The sequence below is a fragment of the Ammospiza caudacuta genome, chromosome 9 (assembly GCF_027887145.1).
Source record: "Ammospiza caudacuta isolate bAmmCau1 chromosome 9, bAmmCau1.pri, whole genome shotgun sequence".
NCBI classification, from domain to species: Eukaryota; Metazoa; Chordata; class Aves; order Passeriformes; family Passerellidae; genus Ammospiza; species Ammospiza caudacuta.
In genome coordinates this window covers 7,737,854-7,754,476 of record NC_080601.1, presented here as the reverse complement: position 1 = coordinate 7,754,476, position 16,623 = coordinate 7,737,854, and the positions used below count along the sequence as shown (strand labels likewise).

At 54.1% G+C, this 16,623-nt stretch overlaps 2 protein-coding genes across 4 annotated transcripts in view; both read right to left on the bottom strand.

The window, feature by feature from the left end:
• Positions 1-2,690: 2,690 nt before the first annotated feature.
• DKK1 (dickkopf WNT signaling pathway inhibitor 1) lies at positions 2,691-5,351 on the bottom strand. The gene is made up of 4 exons (XM_058810879.1): positions 5,160-5,351; positions 4,264-4,420; positions 4,067-4,177; positions 2,691-2,941 (listed from the first exon to the last, which is right to left on the bottom strand). The coding sequence occupies exons 1-4, from the start codon at positions 5,349-5,351 to the stop codon at positions 2,691-2,693; spliced, it is 711 nt and encodes a 236-aa protein (XP_058666862.1).
• Positions 5,352-7,387: 2,036 nt separating this feature from the next.
• The window catches only part of PRKG1 (protein kinase cGMP-dependent 1), a 351,680-nt gene continuing 342,444 nt past the window's right edge, over positions 7,388-16,623 (bottom strand). For all 3 annotated transcript variants that reach the window (XM_058810052.1, XM_058810053.1, XM_058810054.1), the window contains 4 exons: positions 15,120-15,242; positions 14,963-15,025; positions 14,282-14,348; positions 7,388-11,301 (listed from right to left, as the gene is read on the bottom strand). In XM_058810052.1, the coding sequence (XP_058666035.1) occupies positions 11,203-11,301; positions 14,282-14,348; positions 14,963-15,025; positions 15,120-15,242 (352 nt within the window). In that variant the 3' untranslated portion in view covers positions 7,388-11,202. The remainder of the gene's footprint in view (positions 11,302-14,281; positions 14,349-14,962; positions 15,026-15,119; positions 15,243-16,623) is intronic.

Genomic DNA, 16,623 nt, shown 5'->3' with positions numbered 1-16,623 from the left:
GACTGCCGATGTGGTAAGGAGGGAAAGGAGGGAATAAAACCCATCAAAACCATTGTTTTTGTGGAATCTATCCATGAAGTTAATGATTCTGGAGAGGTCTGTGGTAGCATCCATCCTGCTGGGCACAGACCACGGGACACAGATGCAACCAGGGCTGACCTGAGCTCCTCTTGCCTCAGAATGGCTGATAAAAACGCTATTTTTTCCTTCTCCATGCTGGGAAATGAAGAATGTCAGAGCACAAGAAGCAAGAACAAGTGTGGAGATGGCCAACCTGAACAAAACAAAAGAGGATGGAGGACAAAGATGTACCCAAGAGGACAAGAAATGGTGTTTAATGCCCCACAAGAATATTTTTCCTTGCCTGCAGAGGTGTCAAAGCTGTGCTGGTCCCTCTCACTCTCTGGAGAAAAAGCCCTGACCCTAATGACAGTGGTTTAAATGTGCTAGGGATAAAATGTGACACTGTTCATGGCAGGTTTGAACCCATCTGAACAGTTCCTGGTGCTTTTCTCAGCCAGGTCCCAGTGCCACTGACTGTTAGTGGGCATAATGTTATTATGATAATTAAATAATTAGATTATTATGAATGTTGTGCAATCTTTTTAATTTTTTTAAGCATAACTTAAAAAATTACTCTAACCACTCTTTTAAAAATTATTTTTATTTATTTTGTTTTAATTTCACAGCCTGGAATGATGATTCAAGCACTAAACTCCAGCCTCTGAGCCGGGAACTCTTTCAGGGGCTGCTTCAACCCCCAGTTCAAGCTGTGACTCCGTTAAAAGCTGCTCCAGAGAGACTTTAAGGGTGGGTTCAGGTGGTTGAAGGACCATCAGTGTTTCACCCTCCAGTTTGGGGCAGTTTGGGCTGTTCTCAGCCACGTCCAGAGCTGGAAGGAAGCTGGGGATCATCTTTCCCTGGGGCTCTTCTCCCTCCTTTACATTTCCTTGGTTCAGCACTGCCAGAGCTGCAGTGGGGCTGCTATTCCACAACCCCACGTTCTCCAGGGAATTCAATGCCCTAAAGAAGCAGCACCAACCCCAAAGGCACCAAACACCCACGAGCAGGCAGCATTTGAGGGATGCTCCCCTGTACCTTACTGTGCTGGGTTTGGGATTGGGTGCAAAGCGCTTTTGGGGTGTCCAGGGAAAGTTTTGCACCCCAAGCCCCTTCCCCAGGTTGCAGGAATGCATCTGCAGCCCCAAGCTCCCCACTCACCTGAAACAGGGGTGGGGAAAAACGTGTGCTGGCAGCTTTCCCTCCCTCCAAGCCACCCCAAAATGCTGAAGAGCCACAGGAACAACCATAAAATGAAGGGAAAAATAAATCTTTATTGTGCATGGAGCAAGGTCGAGATCGGCAGCACCCGTGGTCGGTCCGGGAGTGATGCCTCGCTCCCTCCTCCCTCCCAGAAGCAGGGACAGGGATTCTGCTGCCAGTGCCCTTCCCAGAGCCCCGACCGCGCTCCCTCTCCTCCAGAGGGCACCAGGGAATCCCTAAAAAGGAATTCCAACCATTCCAGCGCCAACCCATCCCATTCCCGTGGGATGCTGAGGATGAACCCCCCGCCCCATCTCTCCTCCCCGGGCAGGGCTGGAGGCAGCTCGGGGTGAATTTACAGAGTTTATTCGCTCGCACGCACTCGGGGGCGTCCCAGAAAAGCCCAGTGTGTGCCCAAAGCCACGGCCGGAGCACGGGGAGAACACAAAATAACAACGCGTTGGAAGGCAGTCCCTGGGAGCCCCGGCGCTGTGTACAGCTAAGTGCCAGCTCGAGTATTCACAACACAGTAACGTACTGCAAGGAGTCGCTGAGGAGAAGTTCCCTTGAGAAACAACCTTCGCTCCGGCCGCGCCGGAGCCTGTCCGTCTGTCTGTCCCGTCCGCGCGTCGCCTCTGTGCCGCCGGCACCTGTCCGTCTGTCTGTCCCGTCCGCGTATGGCTCACTGCCGCCGGCACCTGTCCGTCTGTCCCGTCCGTGTGTCGCTCAGTGCCGCCGGCACCTGTCCGTCTGTCTGTCCCGTCCGTGTGTCGCTCAGTGCCGCCGGCACCTGTCCGTCCGTCTGTCCGTGTGTTGTCGCTCAGTGCCGCCGGCACCTGTCCATCTGTCTGTCTGTGTGTCTCTCAGTGCCGCCGGTACCTGTCCGTCTGTCTGTCCGTCTGTCACTCAACGCTGCCGGCACCTGTCCGTCTGTCTGTCCATGTGTTGTCGCTCAGCACCGCCGGCACGCATCCGTCCGTCTCTCCGCGTCTCCGTGTGTGTCTCAGTGCCGCGGGCACCTGTCCGTCTGTCTGTCCGCGTGTCCATCTGTCCGTCCGTATGTGGCTCAGCGTGTCCGTGTGTCTGTCCGTGTGTGGCTCAGCGCCGCCGGCACGTGTCCGTCTGTCTGTCGGCGTGTGGTTCAGCGCCGCTGGCACCTGTCTGTCTGTCTGTGTGTGTCCCTGTCCATGTGTCCATCCGTGTGTCTGCCAGTGGCGCTGGCAGGTGTCCGTCTGCCTGTCCATGTGTGGCTCAGCGCCACCGGCACCTGTCCGTGTGTCGGTCAGAGGCGCTGGCAGGCGTCCATCTGTCTGTCCGCGTGTCCGTGTGTCGGTCAGTGGCGCTGGCAGGCGTCCATCTGTCTGTCCGCGTGTCCGTGTGTCGGTCAGTGGCGCTGGCAGGCGTCCATCTGTCCGTCCGTGCGTCGGTCAGTGGCGCTGGCAGGTGTGCAGGCGGGACGCGTCGGCCGGGCCGTGCTCCCGCTGCCCGCGGCACGCCAGCCCCTCGGCGCACTGGCAGCGCTGGAAGATCTCGAGGCCGTGCGAGCCTTTCCGGCGGTGCCGGGTGCACACCTGCCCCTCCCGCAGCACCGGCTTGCAGATCTTGGACCAGAAGTGGCGGGCGCAGCACAGCCCGGCCGCGCAGTCCGACGAGCGCAGGCAGAAATCGCCCTCCTCTCCTGCGGGGGGACACGGAGGGGACGCTCAGCCGGGCCCAGGGGACACCGGGGGGACATCCCGGGCCACCCCAAGGGCAGGGTGGGCATCCCGGGTCGGGCTTCTGGAGATAGTGGGGCTGGGGCATCCCGGAGTGATCCCATGGGGGATAAAGGTGCAGGATAGGCATCCCCAGAGCCATCCCAAAGGGGCAGGAGGGAAAGGAGGCATCCAGGAGTGATCCCAAAGGGGACAGGAGGGAAGGATGGGCATCCCGGAGAGATCCCAAAGGAGACAAGAGCCATGCCAAAGGGGACAGGAGGGGAAGGAGGCATCCCAAAGCGGTCCCAAAGGGGATAGGAGGGAAAGGAGGCATCCTGGAGTAACCCCAAAGGGGACAAAAGGGAAAGGGAAGCACCCAGGAGTGATCCCAAAGGGGATAGGAGGAAAACAAGGCATGCAGGAGTGAGCCCAAGGGGGACAAGAGGGAAAGGAGAAATCCAGGAGTGATCCCCAAGGGGGACAGGAGGGAAGGATGGGCATCCCGGGTTTGGCTTCTGGAGTTAGTCGGGCTGGGGGGCATCCCAGAGCAATCCCAAAGGGGACAGGAGGGAAAGGGAAGCATCCAGGAGTGATCCCAAGGGAGACAGGAGGGAAGGATGGGCATCCTGGAGCGATCCCAAAGGGCATAGAAAGGAAAGGAGGCATCCAAGAGTGATCCCAAAGGGGATAGGAAGGAAAGGGAGGCATCCCAGAGCGATGCCAAGGGGGATAGGAGGGAAGGATGAGCATCCCGGGTTTGGCTTCTGGAGTTAGTAGGGCAGGGGGCATCCCAGAGTGATCCTGAAGTGGACTGGAGGGAAAGGAAAAATCCAGGAGCGATCCCAAAGGGGATAGGAGGGAAAGGGAGGCATCCCGGGTTTGGCTTCTGGAGACAGTGGGGCTGGAGGCATCCCAGAGAAATCTCAAAGGGGACAGGAGGGAAAGGGAAGCATCCCAGAGCGATCCCACGGGGGACAGTGATGCAGGATGGGCAAACCGGCCCGATCTCAGGGCAGGGGTGCAGCCCGGATTGACGCCCAGGGTACAGCAGGGCAGGAGGGCAGCCTCAGGCGGGACAGGGGGTGCCAGCAGCCGGGACACCTCACCTTTGGCCGTGGGCAGCCAGGCGGGAGCGGGCGTCCGTCGGGGCAGCGCCTCGGTGCCCGTCTCGTCCAGCTCGGCCGCTCCGTGCGGCGGCTCCAGGGGCGTGCAGAGCCCTGCGGGGACATCGGGGCTGTCAGCCACGCCTGGGACCCTCCCCAGCCCCATCCCCAGCCCCTGCCCGGGTGTGCCGAGCCCTCACCGTTGCTGCAGCTCATGCCGGGGCAGCACATGGCATCGCGCAGGCAGCGCTTGCGGCGCCGCCGGCAGCCCAGGCACAGCGGGGTCCCCCCGCCGCGGGCCGCGCTCCCGCAGAACTCCTCGGGGCCGCACTCCTCGTCCTCGGTGCACGGGAAAGGCTGGGGGACAGAGAGGGGGCGGCGGATCAGCGGGGTGATGCCATCCCCGAGTGTCACCCCTCTCCATCGCCGGGGTGTTCCCTCTGCAATCCCCGGCGCCGCCGCTCCATCCATCCCCCGTGTGTCGCTCACAGCCTCCGTCCCCGGTGTCCCCTCCATCCCCGAGGTGTCCCCACTCCATCCCGTGTGTCTTTGTCCCCATCATCCGGTGCGTGCCTCTCCTCCATCGCTGGTGTCCCCCTCTCCATCCCCGGAGTGTCCCCCGATCCATCCATCCATCCATCCATCCATCCATCCATCCATCCATCCATCCATCCTATGTCCCCCCCCTCTTCTGTCCCTTCCACCCCCGGTGTCCCCTCCATCGCTTGTGTCCCCTTCTCCATCTCCCGGTGTGGGTGTGCTCATCCCCGACGTCCCGCCCTTCATCCCAAATGTGTCCCTCAACTCCATCCCCGACGGGTCCCATCCATCCCCGCTGTGTGTCTCTCTCCATCCCCCGGTGTGTGTCCCTCTATTCCCGATGTGTATCCCCCTCCATCCCCGCTGTCCCGCCGCTCCATCCCCGGTGTGTGTCCCTCTCCACTCCCAGTGTGTGTCCCCCTCCATCCCCGTTGTCTGTCCCCCTCCATCCCCGCTGTGTGTCCCCATCTGCACTCCCGATGTGTCCCTCTCCACTGTAGGTGTGTGTCCATCTCCATCCCCGCTGTCCCGCCGCTCCATCCCCGCTCTCTCTCACCTGTCGGGTGGCGGCCAGCGGTGCCTTATTGCTGCCGTCGAACGGGGGTGCGGGGGCGGCGCTGGTCTCCGCCGCCCCTCCCGGGGGGGGTCCCTTGATGGCGTTGGAGCTCAGGGCAGCCCCGGGCGCCGCCGCCCGCCCCGCCGGGGCCGCGCAGCTCAGCGCCGCCAGCAGCGCCACCAGCCCCCGCATCGTGGTGCCCGCCGTGCCCTCCGTGCCCGCAGAGTCCCCGAGCAGCAGCAGCAGCAGCGAGCCGCCAGCAGCGGCTCCTGCGCTCCTGCGCCGCCTTTATACCCCCGGGGCTGCCTCCTGCCCGCCCCCTCGGGGCGGGGGGCCCGCCGGCTGCGATTTCAAAGCGTTCCCGGGGGGGAGAGGCTGTGCCCGTGAGCCCCCAAAGCCGCCCCCACCCCGCCCCGAGGGCTCCCACATTGGTCGGAGGGGGTTTCGCAAGGGCGAGGGCAGACCCCCCCCATCCCATCCCATCCCATCCCATCCCATCCCATCCCATCCCATCCCATCCCATCCCATCCAGCAGCATCCCTCCTCCTCCCCCGGGTCCCGGCCAGATGCTCCGCACTCCCCGACGCCGCCGCTGTCTCCAGCCGGGCGCGCCCGACGGAGGGGACGGGCAGGAGGGACGGGGGGGACGCTCCCCCCTGTGCAAGCCCCCATCCGCGGTGGGTGGGAGCCGCTGTGGGTGCACAGAGCCCCCCGGCCGCCCGCCCTCCCCCGATGGCAGAGTCGGTCCTTTGGTCTCCTCTGAGTCTCCCCCCCTCTCCCCGCCGCCTCCCCCGCGTCCTTCCTGGCGCCAGCGCAGCCTTGCAGGAAAGGAGCGGGGCAGGAAAGGAGAGGAGCGGGGCAGGAAAGGAGAGGAGAGGAGCGGGGCAGGAAAGGAGAGGAGCGGGGCAGGAAAGGAGAGGAGCGGGGTAGGAAAGGAGAGGAGCGGGGTAGGAAAGGAGAGGAGCGGGGCAGGAAAGGAAAGGAGCGGGGCAAGAAAGGAAAGGAGAGGGGCTGCTCCGCATCCATCCCCCGCGCCGGGCGCTGTGCGGGGACACGGGGATGGCGCGGGGGGGACACACGGCGGGATTCTCGCTGTCCTCCCCCTGCTCCCCTGACCCCAGCCGGGGCCGTGGGGGGGAGCTGCGGGCCCTTTGATGCGGGGACATCAAAGGCGTCGCCCCCCCCCCTTTCCCAATTTCCCCCCCATTCCCATTTTTCCCTCCCCATTCCCCCCACCGGGGCAGAGCGGCCCCAGGGCGCCCCCTGGCGGCCCCGCCGCGCCATCGCGCCCCCACTCCTCCTCCCCGCTCCGGTAATTAACTCAAATTAATTAACCCCCGTTAATTAACCCGGCTTTTCCCGGCTCCTGGTTATTTCTTTTCTCTGATTGGTTTAAATGAGAATACAAAGAGCCGGAGCAGCGCCACTCAAATCCCCGGGGTGGGGGATCCCGGACGCGGCAATTCTTGTAGTGAACGCCCCCACCCCTCCCGGTATCTCTGTCCCGGTATCCACTATCAGCTGTTCCAGCCCCGGATGGCTCAAGCCGGGCTAATAATTGCCTGGGAAGGTTTCGGGGGCACGGCGGGCAGGTGCCGTCAGCAGCGGCTGAGTCACGGCCGGGCGACATCCCCGGCACAGCCCGGCCACCCCTCCTGCCTTCCCTATTTTTAGCCTGGAATAACGAGAGCCACGCCTCGCCCCGAAATCTCGGTGTTCCCCTGGCGGTTTCAGGTGAGGGCCACGTCACCCTGAGGTTTTTATTGCATTATTAACTTCGACCTATGATTGCTGCATCCCGCAGAACGATGGGTGATGATTGCCTGCTCCTCCTTGGGCTGTTGCCACATTTATTCCTCTCCTGAGAGGATGTTTTGTTGCTCCTTTCTCCCAGCTTTTGCTCACCTGTGTGTCATCATCAAATCACAGAATGATTTGGAGTTGCAAGGGACATCAAAGCCCATCCAGTGCCACCCACTGCCATGGGCAGGGACACCTTCTATTATCCCAGGGCGTTCCAAGCCCTGTCCCACCTGGCCTTGGACACTTCCAGGGATCCAGCCACAGCTTCTCTGTGTGGGAATTGTGGGAGCAGAACCCTTGCAACCCCACATTTCACCACCTTCCAGAAGATTTCTCCCAAAATCAGCTCCTGCTCTGGAAGAAACCCACTGAGAGCCGTTCAAAAGTAATTATTTTTATTTCAACTCTATAAAGTATACAACAGGCACTCGGCAATTACAGCTGCAGGGGGAGTACAGAGCGAAACAAAAGCCATGGAAGTTTATGGAAAAAAAAAAGAAAAAAACAAAAAACAAACCCAAAAAGTTCCTCAGTCAACATCCAAAGAGTGCAAGCGGCCGATGGCCGACATCGGCCCGACAAACAAAACCTCTGCCATGGAAGGAGAGAAAATCAGAGTATAAAACAAAGGGCTGGGGTAAAACAAGCATAAATCGGGACTTGGGGGGAGAGGCAACTCCAAATGGGAATTTCCCCTTTTTCTGAGAAAGCCCTAAAAGCGCCCAAGTCTCGGTGTCAGGGCTGGGGAGCTGTGGAGGAGCTTCCAGGGCTCATCCCCGTGGATGCAGGGAAAAGCACAGATCCTGTTTGGTTGAGTGGTGCAAAGGAGCCTCGTCTTTGCACCGGGGTTTCAGGTCAGGAAAATGCTGCCAGGGTGGATTTTTCCCATGTGGGAGATTCCCCAGGGAGGGCTGTGTGGGACAGCACGGATGGGTGGGATCTGCAGAGCTTAGCAAAACAGGAATACCTGTCTACGGACTGCTAGGATGTCAGAGATTAATTTGACCTGCACATCACATTTATACATTTCACAGAAATGACTCTGTATCTCATTAACAGATACACAGCTCTGGTACATTGAACAGAAATCAGAGAACGACGTCATCATTTCTGGAATTCATCGAGATCAGATAATAAAGGCTTAGAAATCGGTAGCAGAAAGAACTGTAAAACGCAGCAAGCTAAGAAAGGACGACGGTTTGAGGTGTGTTTGTCTTTGTCATGCAGCATAACACCAAATTTGTCTCTTTTTTTTCTTTTTCTCAATAAGATGCCATGGATTTAAGGCACTTGCAACAATGCCAGATAGCCAGTGACGTTCTAGAACTATGGGACGGGTGGGTGAACAGGACAGCTGACAGAAAGTTTAATCATACTGACAAATATGACATTGATTCAAGTCTACCTCGACCTAAAAACATTACATTACAAATAAGGAAATGAAGGAATAATGCCATGGAACTGGAAAAGAACAGAAAGTCCTGTGTGACCCACAAAACATCGACACGAAAATACCTATTTACAGAAATATCTGCTCGTGGTCCTGTTGTTGGAGAAGAAGAGTTTGCTGTGGGCAGTGCAGCTCCAGGAGAAGCCACAACACCACTCAAAGCCCCCTCTGGAAACATGGGAGCTGATTCCCCCTTCCCTAAAAACGCTGTCGTCCCATAGGTCAGGAAAGGAGACAAACAAATAAGGACAGGAGGTGGAAACACAGAGGAAATCCCTTGTTGTGGACATATAGATATATATATATAAAGCAACTTAAATATATTATCATAACTGAAGGCTTATAATATACATATGCAAAGTGTTAATGCTCAGGAGAGGGAGGCCATGGAAGTCGAGTGAGGTTTTTGATATCAAAATAAACTCAGATTCAGCACAGTGCACGCTGCAGGTGTCAATTCCCATGCCTGGCACAAGGAAAAAAAAGGGACAGGAAAAAGAAACCCAACTGCTCAGCCTGTTCCAGACCCTCCCTCCTGTCACTTTTTCAGGCTGATCCCCAAATCCTTGTCGTGCTTTGTCCTCCTTGCCTGCCAGTTGCATCAGGTGCCACCATCCTGGGACAAGCTCCTACAGGAAGCTGTCCCCATGGAGGGAAAGTCCAGGGGGATGTGAGGAGGGAAGCCTTTGGCTGTTAGGCCTGTTTAAGATGCCTGGTGAATGTTTTAGCCCTCGTGCTCAGCCTTGGCTCTCAGCGCTGTCCATCCCTTGGGGAAAGGTGGAAAAGCCAGCAGGTGCTGCCTTTTCCCTGTGATTTTGAAGGCAAACGAAGTTTTAATGGTTAAAGAACAGCAGCAGTGACTGTGCCAGAGGTGTGGCCTCACCCTTTGGGAAACACAGGGACTTCCAGAGCCACAGACTGGTTTCAAAGGTGTCACACAGCCCAGCTCATGCTGAACAGCAGACACAGCCCACGCTGTCAAAATACCCTTCTGATTACATACTTTAATAAAAAACATGCAAAAGAGTTGGGGCTCAGCATCAGGGAAGGAATTTTTTACTGCTCAAACAGACTTTTCCCATGTAATATGTGGGAAAAGTCCTTGTCAGCAAGACTTGATCTTTCCACGGCCAGCTCTTGGCAGCTGAGATTGAAAGGAGGCAGCACCCGCTCACCCATGGCAGGGGCTGGAATGAGAGGACCTTTAAGGTCCCTTCCAACTCAAACCATTCCATCATTCCATGATTCTGTGATTTTTTTTTGGGGGGCCAGGTCTCTCAGAGAGACCTAAAGCTGATGTTTCCTGTTGGATAATGGGATAAACTTTCAGTCCTGTGTGTATGCAACAAATGGGCACCCAGGACAGGATCCCTCTGCTGCATCCTATAAACCAGAGGAGGCAATTCAAGCAAAGGAAAAGCAGTAGAAGTGAGGGAAAAGCATGTCCCGATAATATTGTTTTCCCTAGTTCTTTTTTCCATATGGATTTGGCCATTCCTGTGTTAAACACAGTCACATGGACCTGGCATGCTGGAGACCTCCCAGGGATCTTCCAACATCCACTTCCCATGGAATTCCACTGACTTTCCTGTGGAGCTCCTTAGCCTGGAGAGACACCAGGATTGCTGGCAGTGTTCCACCAGAGCCAGGATTTCTATTTTAATGAGATTCTTTAAACATGGAAGAGATGCAGACATGGAATCACTAAAAGGTAGAACGGAGCCTCTGCTACATATTCCTGACAGGAAGAGTCAGAGACAGGCTTCTTCCCAGGTGAGGGATGGATGTAGCACCTTGAGAGGACATCACAGGTCTCCTTTTTTTCCCTTTGAGCCCAAAAAGATCCAATTTATCCTTAATTTATCCAATTTATCCTTAATTATATACCTAATCAGACAGGTGGGCTGCTGTTGCTTTGTTCAGGGCCGTGATCGGAGCGCTGTGAAATGGATCAATGGATGTGAAAGGGATCAATAGATGTACAGTGGATCAATAGATGTAGAACAGATCAGTGGATGTACAGTGGATCAATAGACGTGGAACAGATCAGTGGATGTACAATGGATTCATTCCGTGATTTTCTCTTTCCGTGCATGTGTAGGTACCAAGGGAAAGGAGAACTGAAGCCCAAAGGCGGTGCTGCCACGTGAGGGAAGCGACCCAACCTCTGCCTCGACAGCATCTGCAGCAGTTGTGCTTTTGTTTGACCAGGCTGAGCTAAAATGTTTCCAAAACAAGGAGGGAAGGGAACATTCAGTCTCGTCAGGAATACTGCTAGGGAAGGAAAAGGACACATTCCCCACTGCTGTGACGGGAGCGCTTTCCCCGTGCTCCTCCTGGGCTCCAGCGCTGCCCTGTGGAGCTCAGAGGGTGGGAATAGCCCAAATCCTGCACTGGAGTAGCTGCAGCACTTCATAAGTTACTACTGATCCTAGGGAAAAAAGCAGCTGGAATTTAAGTGCCTCTTACTCTACGGATCTGTCACTCTGCTCATCAAGAGTGGGCCAGGATCTCTGTGGCCACAGAAGAGGAGTTCTGTGCCAGAGCAAGGCTCTGTGCCAGGACCACCGTGCCCAAGCCAGGTCACGTTCCAACAGAAAACATGGAGAGCACTATTGTCACTAAGCAAGAAGTCCTAATGCCACTGGAGTTACTGGAGCAGCATCAATCAAGGCATCGTGGTGACCCCGAGCACGAATCCTCCCCCGTTCCGGTCTTCCCGTTCCGCTGGCAGCCACGTCCCAGGAAAAGCTGTCCTCAGCAAGGCAGAAGCAGGTAAGAGAAAGAACATTAAAAATCTATGTCCCATCCTGAGTTGTCGTCAGGGGGTGGCTCGTCACTGTCCTCTGGGAAGCTGTCAAAGTTGCTCGTGTCCGTGGGAGACGCGACCTGCGGGGGGAAGAGCAAGGAGAAGGGGATGTTCATCCCAGGGTTGGCATTCCCTCTTCATCCCACAGCCATGGCATCCCAGAGACTCCCCAGCAGGGCAGGGAAGTGCTGCCTTCCCAGGGATTTCCCCCAGCTCCCCGGCTCTCCTGAGTTTTCCTACCCATTGCCACAAGGTTATCACAACAGGCTTGGGAAAAGAGCCCAGGATTTCCCATCCATGGATCCAGGATGCTGCCTTGGAGTTTCCTGACATTGGATCCTTCCAGAGAAACCCATCTTCCCAGGATGAAGGCCAAGCCCATTTCTTTTTCGCAAATTGCAACATTTGAAATCTACCCTGGCTATAGAATTTATGGTTTTCCTGCTTTGTGACAGCAAAGGAAAATTTCTTACAGTGAGGACTTGATAAAGTCAAGACAATAAAAAAGAATAAACCATTTAAGGGGAAACCAGCAACTCTCCAGCCCAAATCAATGAGAGTCTTACTAGAAATTTAATACTTTAAGCTTTACCCAGAGCAGGAAAACGCTTGCTGCTGTTCTCAGACATTTCATTTGGGAAGAGCCTGAGCCAGGGGGCAACTGACAGTCATTGAATCCCAGAATTCTGGAATGGTTTGGGTAGGAAGGGACCTTGAAGTCTCATACAGTCCCACCCTGCCACACCTTCCACCGTCCCAGGTTTCTCCAAACCCCAAAGTCCAACCTTGGGCACTGCCAGGGATCCAGGGGCAGCCACAGCTGCTCTGGGCACCCTGTGCCAGGGCCTGCCCACCCTCCCAGGAATATTTTTTTCTCTGTATCCAACCTGGATTGATCTCAGGGGTTGCCCCAACCCACTTGGCCTTGTTAACCCTCCTGAGATTCCCATTTGATTTTGGATGCTGCTGCACGCCTTGGGAAAAGACAGGAGTTCCAACTCCAGCCCTACATTTAATGTGCTGCCCAACTGCATCAGCATTTTCCTGCTGCTGAACAGCTTTTGGGGCAAATCAGGATTATGGAACTCATTTTGGAAAAAAACCTCACCCTACAAAATCTTCATTTCTTTTGGATTATCTGGATCTGTTGACTTTGTTGGGGCTCCTTCACCCTTTGCTTGCTCAGCTCATCTTTGGCAGAGTCCTGAGCTTTTAAGGAGAGGTAAAATCACAGATTCCAGCTGTGATATCAAGGCTCAGCAGTGTCCTAGCAGCAGGTTGTAAATTGGGATCTTTCCAAAAATCCCATGGAACAAGGCTCTTTGATTGCCTTACTGGCACAGCCATGTAAGAAATGAGAGTTTAAGAGAAAAGCCTGTTTTAAAACAAGAAAAATTAACTGATCTATATGTTTAGTCCTGCTGGCTCTTTCCCAGCTAAAAAGGAGAGGTGGGTTAAAGGAAAAGGGGATGTCTGCCACCAGAGCTGTATTTTGGGTCCCTTTTCAGAGTGGCAGTTGGGACTTTGCCGAAAGAACTTGTGGAAAACGAGCTGGAGTAGGATTGACAGCTCTGGGGTTGGCAAAATTCAGAGTTCATGGGTTTGGAGAGGGTCTCAGGAGCAGGTCTGGAGGAGCTGCTGCTCCCAAGAGCTCAGGGAGAGGATAAGATGGGTTGAAGCAGGATTAGGGCCAGCCTGGAGCTCTCCTGGAAGAGGGAATGATGTTCCCATCTATTCCAGTCAGCCTTGCTGTGTGGGGTAAGAGCAGCATTGGAAATGCTCCTCCTAAATTAAAAATCCACCAAAACCAGTAAGGAAGACATCCTGGGGTTTTTTTCAGGCTACATGGACATCCTGCATTCCTAAAGCAGGAATTGCAGCTGTGAAGGAGCAAACTTGACTTTATTGCCTGACTTGCAATGCGATCCTGCTGATGAATGAATTGGCATTAAAAACACACCAAGGCCAGGCTTGGAGCAACCTGGGACAGTGGAAGATGCCATTGAAGGTGATGGAACTGGATGATCTCAAAGGTCCCTTCTAACCCAAACCACACTCATAGCTTGAGCTTAAAAGAAAAAAAAACCCAACCAACCCAGCTTTGATCTCTAAAACATTTCTGAGTTGTTATGGGAGAGATTTGCCAAGTCCTGCTTTCCCCACTGGCTCCAGCAACTCCTGCATCCCACAGGGTTAAAAGGGGGGGATGGAAACCCTCCTGCTCTTTCCTTAAGCAAACTTTGGGATGGCAGACTCAGCCCCTGGAGCTGGGCCTGCCCCTTCTGCAGGAGCTGCAGGATGGAGCAATGGGGTGCAATTAAACCCCCATTAATGGCATTCTCCCGGTGATCCCGAGGGATTAGGCTGGAACAAGGAGGGGAGGCTGCAGGACAGAAGGGGCCGAGGTAATTTCTGTCAGCTAATCCTGTTTGGTTTCCCTTTGCAGCGGGGCTTTGAGGGCTGGGAGCTCACAAAGACATCAAAGGAAGGGCTTTGGTGCAAAGGAAAACGAGCGGAGCTGTCCCTCCGCGCCCGCTCCTGGTTAAACATCAACAGCTTTTCATGTAGGACATGGATGCAGGGCACAGAGGGGCACGGGCACAAAAGACAGCACAGAAGGGAAGGTTAATGTGAAAGAAAAGGAAGATGGCATCCAAATCCTGCTTGCCTTTGCAAAGGAAATGAGAATAAAGGAGAAGGGAACAGGACGCAGCGGAGAGAAGGAGTGGAAGAGGCAGCTCTCCATGGGAAGGGGGAAAGGAGATGCAGAAACAAGTGGAGCAGGTGAGAGAAAGGAAAATGTGCTGGAGTGGGTGATCCTGCCTCAATCCCCTGCTGCAAAGGGGGTTTCTCCATGGCTGTGCCCTCCCCACACTGCCTTCCCAGGGAAGAGCCTGCCTGGAGAACAAGCTCAGCTGGGAACGTGCCTAAAGTTATTTTTCAAGCATTCCAGAAGAAATAAAGCACATTATTCCCACTTAACCCAGTGTACCACTGCCCAAAGCTCACAGCATCACAGGAATTGCCCATGGAGGAGAAAACAACGATAGGAAAACTTACACTTGGTATTATGGGAGGTGTCAGTGTCCCTTTCCGTAACCCCTCCCAGTTAAAGCCTTCAAACCATCTGAAAGGGAGGGAAGAATCCAACAGTTAGACAGGTGTAACACAAAAAGAACAGAAAATTGCTTGAACAACAGGTTTCATCCCCCACAGACTTTGCCTTCAAATCCCTTTGGAATTTTTCCTCTCATCTTTTTGGGGACCAAGAATGAAGAGTGTGCAGTGACACCACCCAAGTGGAAATTGCCAACGCTCAGATGGGAACCATTCCTTGCTGCAGGTGTCCTGGAAGCTGCTCCTTCCCTTCCAGAGCGTGGATCCATGCCACAGGAGACCTTTTATCCCTGTGGAATTGGGTTAACTCCCAACTTCATGCTCAAGGATGCCCCACTCGTGGTTTTCCTCGGGTTTTCTCGAGGTGGGTGGATGAACCCTGAGCAATCCCACAAAAATATCAATCCAATCCATTCCTGCTGCTTTGGGAATGGGAGAAATTCTTCCTGGAATGGTTCTCTCACCTGTTCTTATCCCAATAAACTCCTAAAACTTCATGTAACCCCTCCCATGGGACCAAAAGGGAGGATGAATTTACATTATGGATAGGAAGTGGCTTTTAGGGGAAAATTGAGGTGTTTGAAATGCCTCTTTCTGGAGTTGGCTGCTGGAGAAGACACTTACTTGTGCTTTTGGATATCTTTCACTCCATTTTTCAAGTTCCCTAATCTTTCTGATGGATTGTCCCTGTAAAAGGAAGAACAAATCCTAAATCCCTCTGCCCAGCTCATTTCCTTGCAAAAACATCAAGGCTTTTTGGTTTATTCTTACATCCACTTACCTGCATAGTTTTTTAATTAAGTTAGCAGCATTTTTGGCAATCTTCTTTGGAAATTCAATCATGTCTATTCCCCTTAATATGATGTTGTAGGTCTTCATGGGGTCTGGGCCTGAGAAAGGGGGACTTCAGGGAAGGAAAAAAAAAAAGATTAAAAATTTGTCTTTAAAACAGCATTGAAATAAAATACACCTAGATGAGAAAAGGTAGATGTCAACTAGGAATGCTTCGCTTCCCATGACCCTAACCATTTCTCAAGGAGCTCTGGAATTCTGGGAAGCACCAAAAAGAAGTGTTCCATGCTAAAGCTCTTCTTCCCATCACAGCCCGAGGCAGGAGGCTCTGAGCAGCATTCCCTGGCTTATCTTTGTGTGATTCCTGCTTCCAGTGGGCATTAATTGGCTCTCCATGGTTGGGGGGCTGTGTGTGAAGGATGGGCAGGTGGAGGGGATGGATCTCCTGAGAGTGAGGTGAGGGAGCTCCAGGAAGCCAAGAGCAGCAGTGATATCCCAAATTTAATATGGGATGGGATGGATGGTGCCCAATCTGCCTCCTCCTTTCCAGCAGTGAGGAACCTCCCCAGCTGAGTGCAAACCCTTCCCCTTTTCCCACCATTTCCAGACCCTTCAGGGCCAAAACTTTCCCCTTTTACCATCATTCAGGGCCAAACCTTGCCCCATTTCCCATCATTTCCAAACCCTTCAGGGCTAAACCTTTCCTCTTTTCCCATAATTTCCAGACCATTCAGGGTCAAACTCTTCCTCTTTTTCCCATGATTTCCAGACCCTTTAGGATCAAACCTCCAGAGCTTAGTGCAAACCTTTCCCCTTTTCCCATCATTTCCAGACCCTTCAGGGCCAAACCCTTCCCCTCTTCACACCATTCAGGGCCAAAACTTTCCCCTTTTTCCATCATTTCCAGACCCTTCAGGACCAAAACCTTCCCTTTTCCCCAGCATTTCCAGACCATTCAGAATCAAACCTCCAGAGCTGAGCACAAACCCTTCTCCTTTTTCCACCATTTCCAGACCATTCAGGGCCAAACCCTTTCCCCTTTTCCATCATTTCCAGACACTTCAGGATCAAACCTCCAGAGCTGAATGCATATCCCTTCCCCCTTTCCCAGCATTTCCAGACCCTTCAGGGCCAAAACCTTCCCCATTTACCATCATTCAGGGCCAAACCCTTCCCCATTTCCCATCATTTCCAAACCCTTCAGGGCTAAACCTTTCCTCTTTCCTCATCATTCAGGGCCAAAACCTTCCTCTTTTCCCATCATTTCCAGACCATTCAGGACCAAATCCTTCCCTCTTTCCCACCATTCAGGACCAAACCCTTCCCCTTTTCCCATCATTCAAGTCCAAACCCTTTTGCCACCATTTTCAGACCCTTCAGGGCCAAACTCTTCCCCTTTTACCATTGTGTTCAGCCTACTCAGAGCCAAACCCTTCCTCTTTTCTGATCATTCAGGGCCAAAACCTTCTCCTTTTCCCATAATTTCCAAACCC